Genomic DNA, 20,257 nt, shown 5'->3' with positions numbered 1-20,257 from the left:
GGTGGGACCCACCAGACAACACCACTGCACAGAAGGTCACAGGCTGACCACCTACCTCATCAAGGGTGGAAATTCAGTTAACTTTTCCGAAAGCAAGGGGGCCAGGTACACGCTCTATGCAAGGCTGATGGTATATAAAGAGGAGAAAAAACTTCTCTAGGGCTGAAGAGCATTTAGCTTAGTGAAGTCACACTGCCCAGAATCTGGCCCTCATCTCTGTCACTCAGACACTTAACTCGTGGAGGCCCAGCTGACCAAACGCAAGGATGCGGTCACCGGCTGACAGAGCGCATAGGAGGATGCCAAGAAAGAACGGTCAAGCAGCTTGGATGTACCCGTCAATGAGCAGACCACCTCAGAAAGCAGACGGAAACGGGGCCTGTCCCTTGGAGTCAGAGTAAGGAGAAGTGTGCTGTTAAGTTTCCCTCCTCCACTAGGACCTACCAGGAAGGCCAGAGGCTCCCAGGAAACAACTCAGGACACACAGTCAAGATACCAGTCAAGGTGTGCCTCTGGGACACTTCCTTTCCTGACTGGAACATTCTTCCAGTATATGTGATGGTCTCTTTACAACAAACCCTGTGGGCCTGGGAGGCCACTAAGTCCCAGAGAGCAGCTCTCATCTGCTCTTAAATGATGACACACTGAGGGGCACCTGGGTGGCTCAGTGGGTTAAGGCCTCTGCCTTCGGCTCGGGTAGTGATCCCAGGGTCCTGGGATCGAGCCCCTCGTCAGGCTTTCTGCTCCGCGGGGAGCCAGCTTCCTCCTCTCTCTCTACCTGCCTCTCTGTGTACTTGTGATCTCTGTCAAATAAATAAATAAAATCTTAAAAAAAAAAATGATGACACACTGACTTTACAGTTGAAGTTTCAGAAAACAGCCTTATTTTTAGGTTCCCTGGGTGGGGTAGGAGGAGAGGGGAGATACGGGACGGGAGGGACACTTCACTTTTGTCACAAGGCAATTTAGAAATTTCTCTTTTTAAGTAGGCTCCACACTCAACATGGGGCCCAACATGGAGCTTGAACTCACAACCCTGAGATCAAGACTGATCAAGAGTCGGATGCTTAACTGACTGAGCAACCCAGGTGCCCCTAGAAATGTCTCTTTATTGAGAGAGAACTGGACTAAAAACACAGTATGCCTGTAAAGACAAAATGCTGACAGTTGCTGAAGCTAAGTAATGGGCCATGTGGGCTCACAGAACTGTGTGTGTATTTGAAAATTTCTATAATAAAAAGAGAAAAAAATCTTATCTGTTCTTTTCACACAAATTTGATTACAGTATAACTGAGAGCTCCAAGTAGTAGAATAATCAGCTGAAGCTAACCTTAAGGTTCCATCAAGGTGAAATTTAACCAAGTGTCAAGACAAAGTCCTTGGGGCGCTCAGTCATTAGATTTCTGCGGCTCAGGTCATGACCCCAGGGTCCTGGGATGGAGCCCCACATTGTGCTTCCTGCTCTGCAGGAAGCCTGCTTCTCCCTCTCCCACCCCCGGTGCTTGTGTTCCTTCTCTCACAGTGTCTCTCTCTCTCTGTCAAATAAACAAAATCTTTAAAAAAAAAAAAAAAAGATATCCTTTCTCCGAGTCTGGAAACTCCCTGTGAAATGGAGAAAATTCTCATTTTGCCCTATGCTTTTAAGCCTCTATAATAGAAATTTTCACTGTTTAGACTTAAGTGAACTCAGGAAAAAGCATTTTGGTTTTGTCTGCTTATTTGTTCCGAAGGAGACAGTGTCCTTTCAGATGAACAGGCCACACATTCTTCAATTCACCTCCACCCCAAAGAGCATCAGTGCACTCTCCTTCACTGTTCTCCAAATGGCTTATACAAAAAGTCAGAAATACTTTGGTATGTAACACGGCTTCCGTGACTTGTCATTTTCCATAAAGGCTTTTTTTTTCCCCCCAATTAAAGCACTGTACTTTGGTAGGTCCAGATTAAAATAAAAATGAACCAAAATGGGGGCGCCTGGCTGGTGAAGTCAGTACAGCGTGTGACTCTTGATCTCAGGGTTGTGAGATCAAGCCCCAAATCTGGTGTAGAGATTACTTAGAAATAAAATCTGAAGGGAAAAAAATAAGAAAAAGAACCAACATGCTGAGCATTACTTACGTCTTGAAACCCCTCTGCTACCTTCAGTAAAGCGTTACACTAGGCACAGTATGTGCACTATTTCTAACAGTCACACTAAAACTGCAGATCAGATCATGTAGTAACTCGCTCACTTTACAAATGAGGACTTTACAAATGAGGACACCGAGGCTTGGGGTGATTAAGTCAACCAGAAGCAGAGCTGAATCTGAATTCACAATGGTCCCATTAGAGCTGGGCATTAACATGACAACCCCTCCTTCAGACAGACAGAAAGAGGCAGTATAATAAAACGCAGTGGTAAACATGAAACTGAAGATGCCTAAAAACCGTAACATTCCTCAGGGCCCTTCATGCTATCCGATCCGAGGGCTCAACAGGCCAGGCCCTTTGCTGGGCCTGTTTATACTCACTCAATGACAAGGTCTTGGACAGCACCAAACCAACTGGCCAAGGCTGAGGGGAACTTGGTAGAATCAATTTTCAGGAAGTTATTCTTTAATAAGTAATTCTATTACTATTAAGAGATATGACGATATATTGGCTTTAGAACAGAATTGAGAAACGATCATGAAAAATGTCTCTAGCCCTATTTCTATGCTCACAAATGCTAGTGCAAAATGAATGTATATCCTGTAAGTTTTCAAAGCAGAGGAAAACGGAGAGAAGCTGAGGAGCACCAAATTTGGAAACACTCGTTTCAGAATACGTAATGGAACCTCTGTCTTCAGGAAACTTTAACATTCTCTTGCATCAGAAATGCATCAGAAATGGTTAAAAATCACGCATCATCTGAAATCTGAAGCTAAATTACAAAACTCTAATAACAGGCATTTGGAACATTAGCTGTGATAAAACTGCCAAACAGACTGGTCTTTGTCATGAAGAACAGGCTACTCTGGTTCTCAAGTCACCAGAGCTCTAAGCAGGACCACAAGCCAATGGCTCAGACACCTTCATGCCACATGCACTGGGCTGGAATAACCTGCTGTCACCTGCTGACGACAACATCGCAGGGATTTCAGGCTCCCAGGCACTACCAACCTAATTTAATTTTATAGGCTTAAGAAGACTGTATCTAGGGGCACCTGGGAGGCTCAGTGGGTTAAACTTCTGCCTTCAGCTCAGGTCATGATCTCAGGGTCCTGGGATGGAGGCATGCATTGGGCTCTCTGCTCAGCGGGGAGCCTGCTTCCCCCTCTCTCTCTGCCTACTTGTGATCTCTGTCAAACAAATAAATAAAATCTTAAAAAAAAAAAAAAAGGACTGTATCTAATCATTCTCCAAAAAGGCACTATTGCAGTGCCTACTCTAGAAAATTAAGTTATTTTAATAAACTACTTCAAATATTATGAAAAGTACAGAAAATACTGTAACACCAGTCTATCTACTTCTCAGCTTTACCAAATTCCAACCCTCGGTATACCCCTTACTTCAATCCTACCTGATCTCTCCCTTGAATCACCAACCACCTCCAACTCATTCTTTTGCTGTTTTTTAGTTTTGTTTTTTTAAGATTTTATGTATTTATTTGAGACAAAGAGTGAGAAAGAATACGGCCAGGGCCAGGAGGACGGATGATAACAACAGAAGGAGAGGGAGAGGGAAAAGCAGACTCCCCACCAAACAGGGAGCCCAATGCAGGGCTCCACCCCAGAACCCTGGGAACATGACCTGAGCCGAAAGCAGATGCTTAACCACTGAGCCACCCAGGGGCCCCTTGTGTTTTGTTTTGTTTTTGTTTTTTCAATATATTTCTTAAGGATTTTATTTATTTGACAGAGAGAGAGAGAGAGTAGAAGCAGGGGGGAGCAGCAGGCAGTGGGAGAGGGAGAAGCAGACTCCCTGCTGGCCCCATGTGGGGCTCAATCCCAGGATTCTGAGACCATGACCCAAGCTGAAGGCAGATGCTTAATCCACTGAGCCACCCAGGCACCCCGACTTATTTGTGTTTTTATGCCCCTTCAGAGTAAGTTTACTTGGAAAACAAGTACTTCTTTCCTAGGACTCCAGCTCTTGATACACTTTTTACTCCCCTGGGTGCTACACACTGAAAAAAACCTGACATCTTGCCTGTCTGCCTAATAAAAGAGAGCCTGAGATCATCTCACCAGCCTGAAGACACTCATGAAATGGTTCTCTTCCTCGCATCTGTTTTTCTAGAGCAAAGCTCAGTAAACTTTTTTTTATGGTGCGCCAAACAGTGAACACAGGCAGTACCTGTTTTGCACGATAGTGTGAAAAGCAACAGGAAAATCTGTAACTTCTAAGTCCTTTAAATTTGTCAGAACATTAAAAACTGTGGGTTACAGGGGCACCTGGGTGGCTCAGTGGGTTAAGCCTCTGCCTTCAGCTCAGGTCATGATCCCAGGGTCCTGGGATCGAGCCCCACATCGGGCTTTCTGCTCTGCAGGTAGCCTGCTTCCTCCTCTCTCTCTCTGCCTGCCTCTCTGCCTACTTGTGATCTCTGTCAGATAAATAAAGAAAAAATCTTAAAAAAAAAAAAGAAAAAACAACTGTGGGTTACAAATATATAGGAAAAATAGTAAACTTAATATTTACTTAGTACAATGTGGCTAAAGTATTAGAAACTTGACAATTAAGTTGTTTAAAAAAAATTACCAAGAGTAGTTTGAACAGTGCTGCAATGGTCTTAAGCCATGTTAACTCTGGATTCAGAACAAGCATTATTTTCAAATTCATCTTCGTGAATTGTCCTACATCTTTCTAGGTTTGAATCAGCGACCAACATTTTATCCTTCGTTATTTCAATGTCTCAACTGCTCTGAGAGCTGCTTTACTTTTTGTGAAAGTTTTTGCCACCATTCCTTCCACTGGGAAATCATCCTTTTTGTATCATCCTCAGTATCAAAAAGCATCACTTTCCTCATTTCTTTCTTTCCTTATTTCTTTGAGACACACACACACACACAGAGAGAGAGAGAGAGATCACAAGTAGGCAGAGAGGCAGGCAGAGAGAGAAGGGGAAGCAGGCTCCCCGCCGATGCAGAGCTGGATCCCAGGACCCTGAGATCAAGACCCGAGCCCAAGGTGAAGGATTAGCCCACTGAGTCACCCAGGTGCCCCTAATTTCCTCATTTCTGTCACTAGGGCTCCTGTGGCTGTCTACCGGGTCTCCCAAATCAAGACCGTGTCCACACTCCTGAGGCTGGTGAGTGCTTCCATCACTCCACCTCTGTTCCATCGGAATTGTGCCTCCAGCATTACCACTTTTTCTCTTGGCTGCACTTTTCATCCTTTTCGGCCAATCCCCTCTATCGATTAAGCATTTTTGTAAACTGTTAACACAGAATTATCACTGGGAAACAAGCAGACAACACAACCGAATGCTTTGCCTTGTGTGTGAACAGAGTCACAGACGTGCAGTGACCAATCACCACACATATATGTCATCTACACAGTGATCTGTGCTTGAAGAGCTAGAAGCTGAAACTTGTACTTGACCCAAGTACCCAGAGTTAATATACTGTGGTAACTGAAATCTGTGCATGTTGAAAACCACGCAAACAAGGTCTGCCTTTATTCAGGCTTTATGGGTCACGGTCTGTTCTAACTTCCCCACTGTGTCATTACAGTATGGAGGCAGCCTTAAGACACACATGTAAATGAATGAGCATGGCTGTCATTCCAGTCAAATCTTATCTACAGACACTAAAATTTTATCATGTAATTCTTTTACGCACCTTGAAATATTCTTGATTTTTTTCAAACATTAAAAAATGTAAAAACCATACTTAGCTCACAGGCCATACACAGGCAGCAACCCCAAACTACAGTTTGGTCTCTTCTCTATAGTGTTTATAAAAACACCCTGTTCAGGGACACCTGGGTGGCTCAGTTGGTTAAGTAGGTGCCTTCGGCTCAGGTCATGATCCCAGCGTCCTGGGATCAAGACCCACATCCGGCTCCTTGCTCAGCGGGGAGCCTGCTTCTCCCTCTGCCTCTGCTGCCACTAGGCCTGCCTGTGCTTGCTCTCTCTCTCTCTGGTAAATAAATAAATAAAATCTTTAAAAAAAAAAAAAAAAACACCCTGTTCATTTTCTACCTCTGTCCTTACAGAACTCAGCCGGTCTTATATGTGCAGTCAGAAGCTATCAAACAGACTCCCAGGGTTCACATTTCTAATAACAACACTGACCATGCATTCCTCGGGATTATCCTTTGCCAAGAACTTGTAACACACCCTTCCATCACTAGAAACAGCACTACTCTTTCCATTAAAGCAACTTAGAATTCTAAAGACAATGGCCAAAGAGAAGTTCTGTTGTAATAATCCTCAGACATCGGAAAATCCTATTTATACACAGAAAAATAAGAGTACAGGTCACTCCTCAGTATCAAAAAGCAAAGAAAGCAATGAAGAGTCACCTAATCCAAGTGTTTTTAAGAATGGGGGCAAGGATTGGCAAATCCACAAAGGGATTGGTGTTCACAGACCTTTAACAGCTGCAAATTCACCATCAAGACATCTGGTTTTGGGGCGCCTGGGTGGCTCAGTGGGTTAAGCCGCTGCCTTCGGCTCAGGTCATGATCTCAGGGTCCTGGGATCGAGTCCCGCATCGGGCTCTCTGCTCGGCGGGGATCCTGCTTCCCTCTCTCTCTCTCTCTCTGCCTGCCTCTCCATCTACTTGTGATTTCTCTCTGTCAAATAAATAAATAAATATTAAAAAAAAAAAAAAAAGACATCTGGTTTGTGCTGATTCGGTAACTTGTGAGAACTGCACACAAAGGGATACCAGGCTCTGTTCAAAACAGGCAAAGGTATGTGTGCTGGTATAGAAAATATGGAAGACTAAGAGGGGGAAAAAAGGAAGAGAATGGTTTACTATTTTAATTCCTTTCTAAGCTTTTAATTTAGATGCGTGTATAAATGTACCTTTAAAGAAAGGGCCTGAAAGGAGGGAGCCTTTTCCAGTTTTTCTTTTCCATCTGGATCTTTCAGTACAGTGTGAGTATTCTAATCTTGTGAATGCATTACTTTTGTTTTTTAAGGATCAGCAGTGGTTTTATCAGGATAGTGGATTACGGTCTCTTCTGTTTAAAACTTTCAGTTAAAAAACTTAAAACTATAGGATAAATAGGGGCGCCTGGGTGACTCAGTGGATTAAAGCCTCTGCCTTCCGCTCAGGTCATGATCACAGGGTCCTGGGATGGAGCCCCGTATGAGGCTCTCTGATCTGCTTCCCCCTCTCTCTCTGCCTGCCTCTCTGCCTACTTGTGATCTCTCTCCCTTTGTCAAATAAATAAACACAATCTTAAAAATAAATAAATAAAATAAAATAAAGGTTGTGTTTATTTATTTGACAGAGAGAGACACAAAGAGAGAGAGGGAACACAAGCATGGGGAGTGGGAGAGGGAGAAGCAGGCTTCCCACTGAGCAGGGAGCCCCATCCGGTTCTTGATCCCAGAACCCTGGGATCATGACCTGAACCAAAGGCAGATGCTTAACAACTGAGCCACCCAGGCACCCCGAAAGGGGGTATTTTTTTTTTTTTAAAGACACATTTATTCAGCGTCATGATCAGACTATTACATTTAGCAATCAACAGCATGGGTGCAAAAAAAAAAAAAATCTACATTAAAACCCTTTGTTGGAATGCTTTACACTTTCCACAGAACAGAAACTAAAATAACCTGTTCTTAATAGTCACTCTGTGACATATGGTGGCATAAACTGGAACCATCCAAGGTAAACTGGGCTGAGCAGCCATCCTATACATAGAAGGCGCTGACTGGAGATGTGGTCATCTGACCTCCAGGGGTTTACAAGTAGAAAAAAGACACACTTGGGCAGAAAAACAGAACAAAACAAAACAACAACAAAATCACAAAAGGTAAAATACTACAATCACATCTGAAATTCAAAGAGCTTGTAAGCCAACATAAGGTACAAAGGAAATGACCCAAGGCTCTGGGACAGGGGAATGACACATACGGGAGGCATTTGACAAAAGCTTGTAGGACAGATCCTCTGTTCCGGTAAAGGATCTGTGTGTGCAGGCAACCCTGGCTGCCTCTTACGAGCCTGCTGTCTTACCCAGAGGCAGTTCTAACCTTCCTGTGCCTATTTCCTCACTCATAATGTGGGAACAATAGTACATGCAACAAACGCATACTAATCTAACAATAAAGCCGGAAAATATATAAACACCATATACTTTAATTCAGAAAGCCACATATTCCCTGATTTAGGCCTGGCTGCTTAAAAAAAATAAAAAAGAAAAGAATAATGCAGATTTTTAGAGGCTTGGAGTATGTAAACCAGAAGATAAGGCGAAGCTCTGATTATGGATTCAGCCTATCTTTGACACAGTAAGACAGATTTGGCCAACCCCCCACACCCCCCACTGTACCTCCCTTGTGGTTTTTCTTTTATATTTTAAGATTTTTATTTATTTGAGAGAGAGAGATCACAAGTAGGCAGAGAAAAAGGCAGAGAGGAGGAAGCAGGCTCCCTGCTGAGCAGAAAGCCCGATGTGGGCTCAATCCCAGGACCCCTGAGCTCATGACCTGAGGCAGAGGCTTAACCCACTGAGCCACCCAGGAGCCCCCTCCCTTGTGGTTTCTTCAGTACTAGGAACGCTGGTTTTTGAGCCGGGTTCCTGACACAAGAGCTAAGAGTCTGGGAATCTCTGTGGTGTCATAGTGAGATGATTGGGGTGGGGGGCTGACTGCCAGAAAGACAAGGGAAAGACTGAGGGGTTGGAACTTTAAGCCAAACCCCCATCCTCCAGGAAAGGGTGGGGGATGGGAGTTTGAGTTAATAATCAATCATGCCTACATGATGAAGCTTTCTAAAAGACCCTAACCGAAGGAGTTAGGAGAGGTGTGTTGGTGAACACATCATGTACCAGGAGGCTGGCTCACCCCAAACTCCACAAGGACAGAGCTTCTGTGCTGGGGACCCTCCCAGACTTCACTCCATGTCTTCATCTGGCTGTTCATCCTTATCCTTTATAATACACTGGTAAATATATCTGAGTTCTGTGAGCCATTCTAGCAAATTAACCAAGGGGGTTGTGGGAACCTTTGATTTATAGCACACAGGTTGGAAGTACAGGTGACAACCTGGGACATTCCAGTGAAGGTGTGGGAGAAGCGGGTTGTGGGACTGAGCTGGTAACCCGTGGGCTCTGTGCTAACTCCGTGGAGTTGGTGTCAGAAATGAGTCAAATGGGTGTCCACTGAGAACTGTAGAAAAGCCCATTCCATCTGGTGTCAGAAAAATTCTGCAATAAACAGTTTTCTCTTTAAAATCTACTTAGTTTAGCAGTAAAAGCTGAGAATGTTAGCAAGATAACTACCCTAAGGGACATTAGAACGTAGCCCAAGCTTAAGTAAGGGTCTCTGTGTGATTTATACATATTCTGGATTTAGTTAGTATAAAAGTGTTTTCTGGCAAGTGTGTTAGCAAAAAGTCCCCTTCTGTGTGTGACATCTAGACTTACGATGCCTGCTTCAGAATGCACTATTAATTTTGAGGGGGTCCTGACAATGGCTTGTCTGGGAAAAGGCACTTGAATTCACTATTGAGTAACAAAGCAAAGAGACTCATCAGCTTTTCCTCCACAGTCCCTACTGAAGTAAATTCTGGGAGCACGCACAGGTATTTCTTTTTTTGCAGAAGCAACCCCCGCCCCCAACTGAGCAGGGAGCCTAACTCAGAACTTGATCCCAGGACCCAGGGATTATGACCTGAGCTACCCAAGCATCCCCACAGATGCATTTCTTTAAAACAACTCAAATGGGACTCAAATGGGAGGGATTTCTTTTACACACAGACCAATAACATAAGAGTGTTGTGAAGACTGAAGGAGTTTTATATTCCATTATAAACTCTTAAACAGGGGCACCTGGGTGGCTCAGTCTGTTAAGCATCTGCCTTCAGTTCAAGTAATGATCCCAGGGTTTTGGGATCAAGTCCCATATTAGGCTCCCTGCTCAGCAGAGTCTGTTTCTTTCTTTCTCTCCCCCCCCCCAAATAAATAAATAAATAAATAAATAAATAAATAAATAAGAAAAAATTCAGTGGGTTAAAGCCTCTGCCTTCAGTTCAGGTCATGATCCTAGGGTCCTGGGATCAAGCCTCGCATCAGGCTCTCTGCTCAGCGGGAGCCTGCTTCCTCCTTTCTCTGCCCGCCTCTCTGCCTACTTGTGATCTGTCAAATACATAAATCAAATCTTAAAAAAATTTTTTAGAACAAATCTTTGAATAAAGAGTAGATAATATATTTTTATGAGGCCAGACTAATACAGGGACAGTGGGAATGAAGGTACAAAAAGGATGGCAGAGTTCACTAGAAAATCCAACTGAGTATGATGGCTAACAGGACACGGGGCTATGGAAAACCTCAAGTCAGAGTCAATAAAACCAATTAAACCATCACCCTTCCCTTTATTTTTCTGCTGTGTGACCATTTACCACACCTTAAGTGATACCTTTCTGATCTTCACCATGGTAGGACAAAGGCAAACTATCACATAGATCAAAGTCCTGCAACCCCACATTATGCTGAGATTAAGTGTTCAAGGCCTGGGGAAAGTAAGAAAAAATATGCCCTGATTACCCATTTGGACCTTCTAGTATCTCTTCACTGAAGAATGAGCTATCTTTAAAAGCTCTGTGTAGGGCGCCTGGGTGGCTCAGTGGGTTAAGCCCCTGCCTTCGGCTCAGGTCATGATCTCAGGGTCCTGGGATCGAGTCCCGCATCGGGCTCTCTGCTCGGCAGGGAGCCTGTTTCCTCCTCCTCTCTCTCTCTGCCTGCCTCTCTACCTACTTGTGATCTCTCTCTGTCAAATAAATAAATAAAATCTTTAAAAAAAATAAAAAAAAAAAAAATAAAAGCTCTGTGTAAGCAAAGAGGTACTGAGTATCCAGGAGGTACTCATGGCTGTTTTAATCCCACTGCGCCAAATTCCAGAGTTGACATGTACTTTATGATCAGCTTGATTTCTAAGGGACCTAGGAATTCAACTATTTGGGTTAGCTGGGTAGGTTCTACATACTTGAGTGCTTCTGTTTTCAGTAAAGAAAGCTACCAATGGGGCACCTGGGTGGCTCAGTAGGTTAAGCCACTGCCTTCGGCTCAGATCATGATCTCAGGGTCTTGGGATGGAGCTCTGCATCAGCCTCTCTGCTCAGCAGGGAGCCTGCTTCTCTCTCTCTCTGCCTACTTGTGATCTTTCTCTGTCAAATAAATAAATAAAATCTTTTAAAAAAGGAAAGAAAGCTACTAACTACCCATCTCCTCTAGGTTTGGGTGCCTGGAAGTTGTCATTATTACAATAAATAATGCAGAAACTTTAAAATAACCCTTGGGTATTTATGAGGAAAGAACATTTACAACAACAAATCCAACTTAAATTATAAGACTCATAATATCTCGTTTTAGATATAAAACCTTGGCACTTTAGATATAAAATATCGAGATATAGAAGTTTACACTTTAGAAACCATTGGCACAAGGCAAACCACCGCTCCTACCCACTGTCACTGCATATTCATCAAACAAGACTATGAATTCTACCCTTACCTACAATCACAGTAGCCCATCTGAGTAACTTGGAAAGGCAGTTTCAGTGTCTTTCATGGGACTCCCTCTAAGATTTTTTTTTTTTATTTGACAGAGAGAAAGATCACAAGAAGGCAGAGAATCGGCAGAGGGGTTGTGGGGGAGCAGGCTCCCTGCTAAGCAGAGAGCCTGATGCGGGGCTCGATCCCAGGACTCTGAGACCATGACCTGAGCCAAAGGCAGAAGAGAAGCTCAACCCAGTGAGCCACCCAGGCACCCAATTCAAGGGATTCTTAACCTTTTCTGAATCATGGACCATTTTCACAAATTGATGAAAGCTAATATACCCTTCTCCCTGGAACAGTGTTTCTCAAACTTGTTTTTCATTATCATCCCTGAGGAACGTTTTCAGACATGTTTTTCCATTATGTCCCATTAAATTTCAATACCACATACATACTCTGCATCTGTTTATGAGTGGTCCCTTGAAAGGTCACAAACAATGATGGCAGTTATTTTTCACCCCCTTAAGTGCATGTCCTGGACTCTAAATGACAGACCCAGGGGGACACATAAAATATGCCGTATGAACTCAAGGACTTTAGAAGCCAAAGCCAGGCCCCTTTCGGTGAGATCCATCTCAAAACACTAGTATGTAAAACAACAGCTAAATTTTTTTGCCTTCATTTCTAAAATGGATTTCTAATCATGAAAAATATACTTCAAATAATTTCAAATTAACTAAACTCTAAAATTACGTATGGGGCCTCAGCATCCATGTTCCAGCATCCCTTTTCAGTTTTCAAAAAGATCTTTTCAGAAACAATACATGAAATGACATTTGTGACCAGGACTGCACAGACACCCATAATCCGCCTGCTATTGCTTCTGGGGTCACTGTGAAAACTGCTTTAGTCATGTGACCAGTGATCCATCAAGGCTTCCTAGGGTCCATGAAATCAGGGGTCACTCGCTTCTCACATGAATCTCTGGCTACCACATCAGCACATGGCACAGGCCTGGATGCCCTGTCAACTTACCTTAAGTGTGAGAGTTATAAATGACTCCCAGGAGAGGAAAGATGAGAAGTGTGTGGGGAGCAGGTGAAAGAGAAGTCTGCTTCACTTCACAAAGGAATCTTTTCCGTGGACCTTCAGAGGACCTGAAAGTGAGGCCCTCAATGTTCTTTAGGGGCCGTCACCATCTGAGCTTCGAAGGCCATGTTTTCAGCACTAAGCACACCAAATCTTACCTTACTTTTCTTACAGTACTCATTTCCAGGTACATATTCACTGCCATTTTATGACTGTACTGTCTTTCTTTCATTACAAGGTGGCTGCCATGCATCAGGAGGTCATTTGTTTTGTTCAGTGCTGTTTCCTGGGCCTAAAACTGTGCCTTGCACATAGTAGGTGTTTAAATAGGGGTGCCTGGGTGGCTCAGTGAGTCAAGCGCCTGCTTTTGGCTCAGGTTATGATCCCAGGGTCCTGGGATCGAGTTCCACATGGCTTCCTGCTTAGCTGGGAGCCTGCTTCTCCCTCTCTCTCTCTGCCTGCTGCTCCCCCGGCTTGTGCTCTATCAAATAAATAAATAAATAAAATCTTTTTAAAAATGTATGTCTTGGGGGCGCCTGCGTGGCTCAGTGGGTTAAGCCTCCGCCTTCGGCTCAGGTCATGATCTCAGGGCCCTGGGATCGAGTCCCACATCGGGCTCTTTGCTTGGCAGGGAGCCTGCTTCCTCCTGTCTGTCTGCCTGCCTCTCTGCCTACTTGTGATCTCCATCAAATAAATAAATAAAATCTTTAAAAAAAAAATGTCTTGGATAAACCAGTGAGTAAGTATTTCAAAGTATCCTGCAAACTGCCTTGATTGCAAGCAAAACAAGTGCCTCTTCTGTGAAGGGCAGAACACTAGAAGATGCTAGGGACACCTGACTGGCTCAGTCCGTTAAGAGCCAGACTCTTGGTTTGGCTCAGGTCAGGATCTCCTGGGGTAGTGGGATGAGCCTTGCAGACTCAGGGCTCCAGGTTCAGCAGAGAGTTTGCCTAAAGATTCTCGCTCTCTCCCCTTCCCTCTACTCACAGGGGTGAGCTCAAGCTCTCTCTCAAATAAATACACCAATCTTAAAAAACAAAAACAAAAAAAAAACCCTAGAAGATGCTACTTTGGAGAACCCACAGCCAATCACTAACACCAACTGCACTTTAGCTCCCTGTGGATGGGGTTTAAGAGAAAGGAGTGGTGACTAAGAACATGCTTATTAGAAGTGCTGGAAATTTGTCCTTTTAGTCAAAGTGCTGGGGAAACTAATTAACCCAAGAGGTAGATGGAAACTGAAGATCACTAGAAAATGCAATAGAGGCTCTCAAATGTAGGCTGCTGCACTTTCTCCAGTGGAAAGTCCCAAGAACAATCAACAAAGCCCAGCACCATTAACTCCAAGCTCTGATGAGCCCAAGGTGAGGCATAGTTATTGGCAGCAGGAACTACACTTAAACTTCCCAAAGGAATTTTTGAGGTTTTGTCCTGAAAAGGAATACACAGTTGAACTTTTTCTTGATGATTTTCTTAATATTTTTTCTCTAGCTCTCTTTAAGAATACAGTATTTAAGGGGTGGCTGGGTGGCGCAGTGGGTTAAAGCCTCTGCCTTCAGCTCAGGTCATGATCCCAGGGTCCTGAGATTGAGCCCACATCGGGCTCTCTGCTCAGCAGGGAGCCGGCTCTCTGCTCAGCAGGGAGCCTGCTTCCTGCTCTCTCTCTGCCTGCCTCTCTGCCTACTTGTGATCTCTGTCAAATAAATAAGTAAAATCTTTAAAAACAAACAAACAAACAGAAGAATACAGTATTTTATACATGTAACACAAAATATGTGTTAATTAACTGTTTATGTCATTGGTAAGGCTTAGAGAGCAGGCTATCAGCAGGCTACGTTTTTGAGGAATCAAAATTTAGATTTGGATTCTCAACTGCAGAGTTGCTCCTAACCCCTGTGTTGTTCGAGGGCCAACTGTATTATCTATCCTTAAATTGAGTGAAATCAAAATTACGTATTTTGGGACACTCCAGATAATAGGACTTATCACCTGGGAAGAAATTAAAAAAAAAAAAAGAATTACACACATCTGTGGCCAACTGATAAGGGCTTTTCCCTCCCTAACAGCAATGACACACACACTTGCACTATACAATTTATAAGGAGCTGTTTCCTCTACCTCCATTTACAAAATGGAACATATTAAGATGGGGGAGGTTACAACTTAAATGCTTAGAGATACAGTGGGCAGGCCAAGTACATAAAGACCGAGTAGTATATGTCCTTTCCAAAAGGAGCACTATGGGTGCCATGTGGGAACACTGATCTGGTGCCACAGATCTTCACATTTTTCAGGCAGAGAGCCATAACCATATTTTTCCATAAAAAATTCCCAATTTTAGGGACATCTGGGTGGCTCAGTTGGTTGGACGACTGACTGCCTTCAGCTCAGGTCATGATCCTGGAGTCCCAGGATCGAGTCCCGCATCGGACTCCCAGCTCCATGCGGAGTCGGCTTCTCTCTCTGACCTTCTCCTCGTTCATGCTCTCTCTCACTCTCTCTCAAGTAAATAAATTAAAAAAAAATCTTAAAAAAAAAAAATTCCCAATTTTAGGGGCACCTGGTTGGCTCAGTGGGTTAAGGCCTCTGCCTTCAGCTCAGGTCATGATCCCAGGGTCCTGAGATCCAGCCCTGCATGGGGCTCTCTGCTCAGCAGGGAGCCTGCTTCCCCCTCTCTCCACCTGCCTCTCTGCCTACTTGTGATCTCTGTCAAAATCTTTTAAAAAATAAATCTCAATTCTACAAACTACAAGTCACATAAAGCCTGTTGGAGGCCTCTTGGGAGCGGAGGGTTTATAATCTCAGTGTGCTTTCCACGGTAGACTGGCGCCCTACCTGAATGCTAGAAACACGCAGAGCAGTATCAGCTTTCCTCCACCTCCAGCTGCAAGGGTCCGGTTTCAGGACACCCTCTGTCCAGAGTCCAAGTATCCACTACTTACCACCACACCCCTTGCCATCTGCCCTCCCAACACCCAGTCCCTGCCCAACACTTTCAGCCTTGAACCCGACTGCACTCCTATCACTTGCTTATCATGACATCAGCCCAGACTCCTGACTTAACTCCCCTCATCCCCATACATCCTATACTGTTCTCATCCCTCTTCCCCCTAACTTCCAGGGTTTGGGAACTTAGCAATTGCCTTAAGCAAAATCTCTTATTTTCTCATCTCCTCTCTGAACATTCTCATCACATTCTCCTTACTCTAACCAAACCCTTCCTCCCTCAAAGACATTTCCAAGAGGGTAGGTCTCCTTGCACCTGGTGCTGCTTCTGCAGTGTTCTGCCCTCTCCAAAGTCCAGCTATTAATCACCATCAAAACAGACTGTACCCCACCTTGTGCATCATCTGCCCAGATCACTACTCCTCATTTCATGACTTTAGCTCCTGGCTCACTATCTCTTGTGCTGCCTCCCTCATCATTCCCAGTGATTTCCATACCCAGGTTGGTGACCCTCAGACCATCCTGGCCTCTTGGTTCCTAAACCTCTTCTCCAGTGATCTTGCCCTTCCCTCAGCTTCGTCCCACAATGGTTATGTCTAGACCTTGTCTCAAGAAACACAACTTCTTGGAATCTCAGTTTCAAGCATCTCACTCACTGCCCATCATATCCTTTCTTTCCAGTTCATGCCCTCCAAAACCTCAACTCCAACAATTCACCGACCCTATCTGCTCTCTACCCCTCAGCCCCCTCACGTCTTCACAAAGATCAAATTCCTTGACCAATCATTACCATCACCCCCTCACACACATTCACTACACAGTCCCCACCTCACCATACTCATCTAGTGGCACCTATGCAGTTGCATGGGGCTGGAGAAACGTCACTCTTAGTGGAAGACCCTGTTGCCTGAAAAAAAAATCAAAACTACCTCCTCGTTCAAATTAAACTACTGAAAGCTTTCAAACAAACAGAACTTCAGATAAGCAAGGTCATTAGTTCACCCAACGAGACAAGAGTACTTCTGAAAGGTCAGGAGGTCCACCCAGCTGCAGCAGCCAGAAAGGCCACCAGGGAAAGGCCTCTGAAGCCAGACTTGACTTTGTCAATTACGACTGCATGATCTTAGGCAAGATCTGTAGCTTGACCACCCAACCACGCTGTTTCAAGGATCAGAACTCAGTAAGCAATAGAGTTTAGCCCTAAATTCGGTTTTGATTAAGTCCCAGAGCAGGTAACTAAAAGGCATATCCTAACATGATTATGTCATTGAAAAAAGACATGTCAAATTCTAGTTCAGACTGCAAGTATGTTCAGCACCTGAATTTTTTTTTTTTTAAGATTTTTATTTATTTATTTGACAGACAGAAATCATAAGTAGGCAGAGAGGCAGGCAGAGAGAGAAAGAGGGAAGCAGGCTCCCTGCCAAGCAGAGAGCCCGATGCAGGGCTCGATCCCAGGACCCTGGGATCATGGCCTGAATTGAAAGCAGAGGCTTGGGACGCCTGGGTGGCTCAGTTGGTTACGCAGCTGCCTTCGGCTCAGGTCATGATCCCAGCGTCCTGGGATGGAGTCCCACATCGGGCTCCTTGCTCAGCAGGGAGCCTGCTTCTCCCTCTGCCTCTGCCTGCCATTCTGTCTTCCTGTGCTCGCTCTCTCCCCCTCTCTCTCTCTGATAAATAAATAAAATCTTTAAAAAAAAAAAAAAGAAAGAAAGAAAGAAAGCAGAGGCTTGAACCTACTGAGCCACCCAGGCGCCCCCTGAATTTTTTTCCTATGAGTTGTTTTAATTTTTTAGATTTTATTTATTTATTTGACAGAGAGACAGGGAGAGAGCATAAGTAGGCAGAGTGGTAGGCAGAGGGAGAGGGAGAAGCAAGCTATCCAATGAGCAGGGAGCCCAACACGGGGCTCCATCCCAGGACCCTGGGATCATGACCTGAGCGGAATGCAGATGGTTAACTGACTGAGCCGCCCACCCAGGCGTCCCTGTTTTATCTATGTGTTTTTTAAGATTTCATTTATTTATCTGAGAGAGCACGCACAGGCAGGGGGAAAGGCAGAGCAAGTGAGAGAAGTAGACTCTCCACTGAGCAGGATGATGACATCAGGACCTGAGCCAAAGGGAGACGCTTAACCGCTGAGCCACCCAGGTACCTAACACCTACCTCCACTCTTGATTCCTTGACCTACCAGAGCTGATTCTCTCCCCAATAGCCCCGGACATCCCCATTAGCTCATTTTTCCCTCTCTGCCTCTGACGTGGGTAAATTAATAGACTTCAGAAATCACCACAGGTGGGACGCCAGGGTGGCTCAGTGGGTTAAAGCCTCTGCCTTCAGCTCAGGTCAGCTCAGCAGGCAGCCTGCTTCCTCCTCTCTCTCTCTCTCTCTGCCTGCCTATGATCTCTGTCAAATAAATAAATAAAATCTTTTAAAAAAATAAATAAATTACAGAAGTCACCACAGGTGATAAGCGGCACACAAACCCTGCTTTTTTTCTTTCCACCCAAAACGGTGGCCTACAAAGTCACCGAGCTCCAGCCTACTTCTCCCACCTCACATCCTCCTCCAATTCTCTCCCCACCCCCACTTCTACTCCCGCTAGGATGATTCTGTGTCTTTTCCTTGAATACTACCAGGCTTCCTCCAAACTGGAGGCCTCTGACTCCATTACCTCCATGGACTCTCACCCACCAGAGGTCTTTGTGTTAGGGCTCAAGACCTCAGCCTCCTCAGAGAGGCCTCCCCTGACCGACCACCTGAGCTAAAGCAGCCCCATCATCTTACATCACGCTGTTTGTGTACTTCACCTTGTTCATTTACTTCTTAGTAATTTAATACTGCGGTGACTGCTCTTTACCTAAATGTTTACTCACTGTCTCTGTCTCTCCCACTAGAATACAAGCTAAGTGTTGGGACCTGGCTTGTCTGAGTCACAACTGTTACCACCGGTGCCAGCATCATCCCTGACACATAGCAGGGGCTCAATAAGTTTTGCTGAATCAGTGAATTCTCATTTGAAAAGAGGGTTTTTTCCCAAAGCCTGGCTGTGCTTGTCTGAAGCATTTGAGGTTATGACAACACTTGTTCAAAATGACCTTCCCAAGCCAAACTTCTGGAGAATGTAGAGATTTAAATAGGGCCTTATTCTCCACCAACCTGTAAGGACCAGTTCCACAACCACAACCCCAGCTTCTCAAGGCCAATACTCTTCTTATCCCAAGGAGTCCCCACTCTTGCACCTTTGCAAAGTTTCTCCCCTCCAACACTTTTGCTTTTCTTCTTCTTCCTGAGGCATCATTTTGGAGCCGCTCTACTGCAACTGAACCAGGTAAGATTTCTCGAGAGGCCGTGGTCCAGTATCTAAAGAGGTGGGCGTGGGGGCTCCTTGCCAGAGGCTAAACTGCCATTACGTCACCTAATCCAATCCCCACCCTCTCAAGCCCGGCCTCTCAGGGCTCCCCTAGGCCACAGAACTTTCCTCTGCCAGAAGGCTGGTCTTCTGTTGGGCCTCTCACCCCCTTCCTGCCACAGGAAGGGCCAATGCCACTCCTTCCTGGTCAATACCCCTAAGTCTCCTCCCTCACCCGCAGGAAACCTTCCCAACTCTGGCTCCGCCGCCCGTCCTCAGTCCCAGGGGCTCCCAAACCTCAGCCCCAGGCTCAATCTCCTACAGCCCGCTCCACCACACCCCCCCGAGCTTCACCAGGTCTCCCAATTCCCTCTCCCGCCTATTCGCCCGGCTCAGACCTTGCCCAAGTCCCCTCGCGCCCCGCCCTCCGCCTGTCGGCCTTCCACTCCTCCCGGGAGACCCGCCCTGGCCCTCACCGTGGACGCCACGTTCTCCGTCGGCCGCCTCAGCCCGGAAGAGGAGCAGCGAAGCCAACAGGGCGAGGAAAGCCCCGCACAGCCTCAGCCCACACAGCTGCGCCATGACGGGTTCCACCCCGCAGCGCCCGCGAAGCCTCGAGCCGCTGGCCGTTAGGGTCTCGCGATCAGGTGCGGGAAGACCCTCGCCGCGCACGCGCGCTAGAGAGCCTCGTGTTCAGGTGCTGGCGCTCCCAGAGGGTCTGTGAGGTGCTGCGCCGGCGCTCCTGCCGAAGCCTCCAGGAAACCCCCCACCCTCCACCTCGCCGGACCTTCGGTTTGCGGACACCTGCCTCCTACGGCCACGACGCCTCTGTCCGCCCCTCACTGGCCCCTTGCCCCGGCGACACTCAGCGACTCTTCCACGGTTCAGAACCCCGCCAACCTCCCAAACACTCGGTGGGCGCTAGAGCCAATGGCGGCCGCCTCCGCGCAGCTAAGGAAGGTGGCCAGTCGGGAGGGGGGCGGGGCGCACCTGGCGAGGCGGGGCGCGTAGAGCGCAGGCGCAGGGAGCAGGCACCTGAGCGAGGATCCTCCCCCCCTCCGCGCACCTGGGCTGGCCCCTGGATGGGGGAGAGGGGGCGGGACTTGCCTTCGTTCCCCAGGGGTAGGACCTAGCCTGTGGAGAGAAGCAAACCTGCTGAGCCCTGGGGCTCCTGCTACCCTGATCCTGGGTTTGGTGACGTCCTGCTACTGAAACAAAGGCAGAAGAAAAAATT

At 45.9% G+C, this 20,257-nt stretch overlaps 1 protein-coding gene across 1 annotated transcript in view; it reads right to left on the bottom strand.

The window, feature by feature from the left end:
* SPINT2 (serine peptidase inhibitor, Kunitz type 2) overlaps positions 1-20,018 on the bottom strand; it is a 31,772-nt gene extending 11,754 nt beyond the window's left edge. Inside the window, exon 1 of the mRNA XM_004776247.3 lies at positions 19,500-20,018. Coding sequence (XP_004776304.1) covers positions 19,500-19,605 — 106 coding nt within the window. The 5' untranslated portion in view covers positions 19,606-20,018. The remainder of the gene's footprint in view (positions 1-19,499) is intronic.
* Between the last annotated feature and the right edge of the window lie 239 nt (positions 20,019-20,257).

The sequence above is a fragment of the Mustela putorius genome, unplaced genomic scaffold (assembly GCF_011764305.1).
Source record: "Mustela putorius furo isolate JIRA1106 unplaced genomic scaffold, ASM1176430v1.1 tig00000196_pilon_pilon_pilon, whole genome shotgun sequence".
Taxonomy (NCBI): domain Eukaryota; kingdom Metazoa; phylum Chordata; class Mammalia; order Carnivora; family Mustelidae; genus Mustela; species Mustela putorius.
Note: the sequence above shows the minus strand (reverse complement) of the source record. Positions and strands in the feature narration are given on the sequence as shown.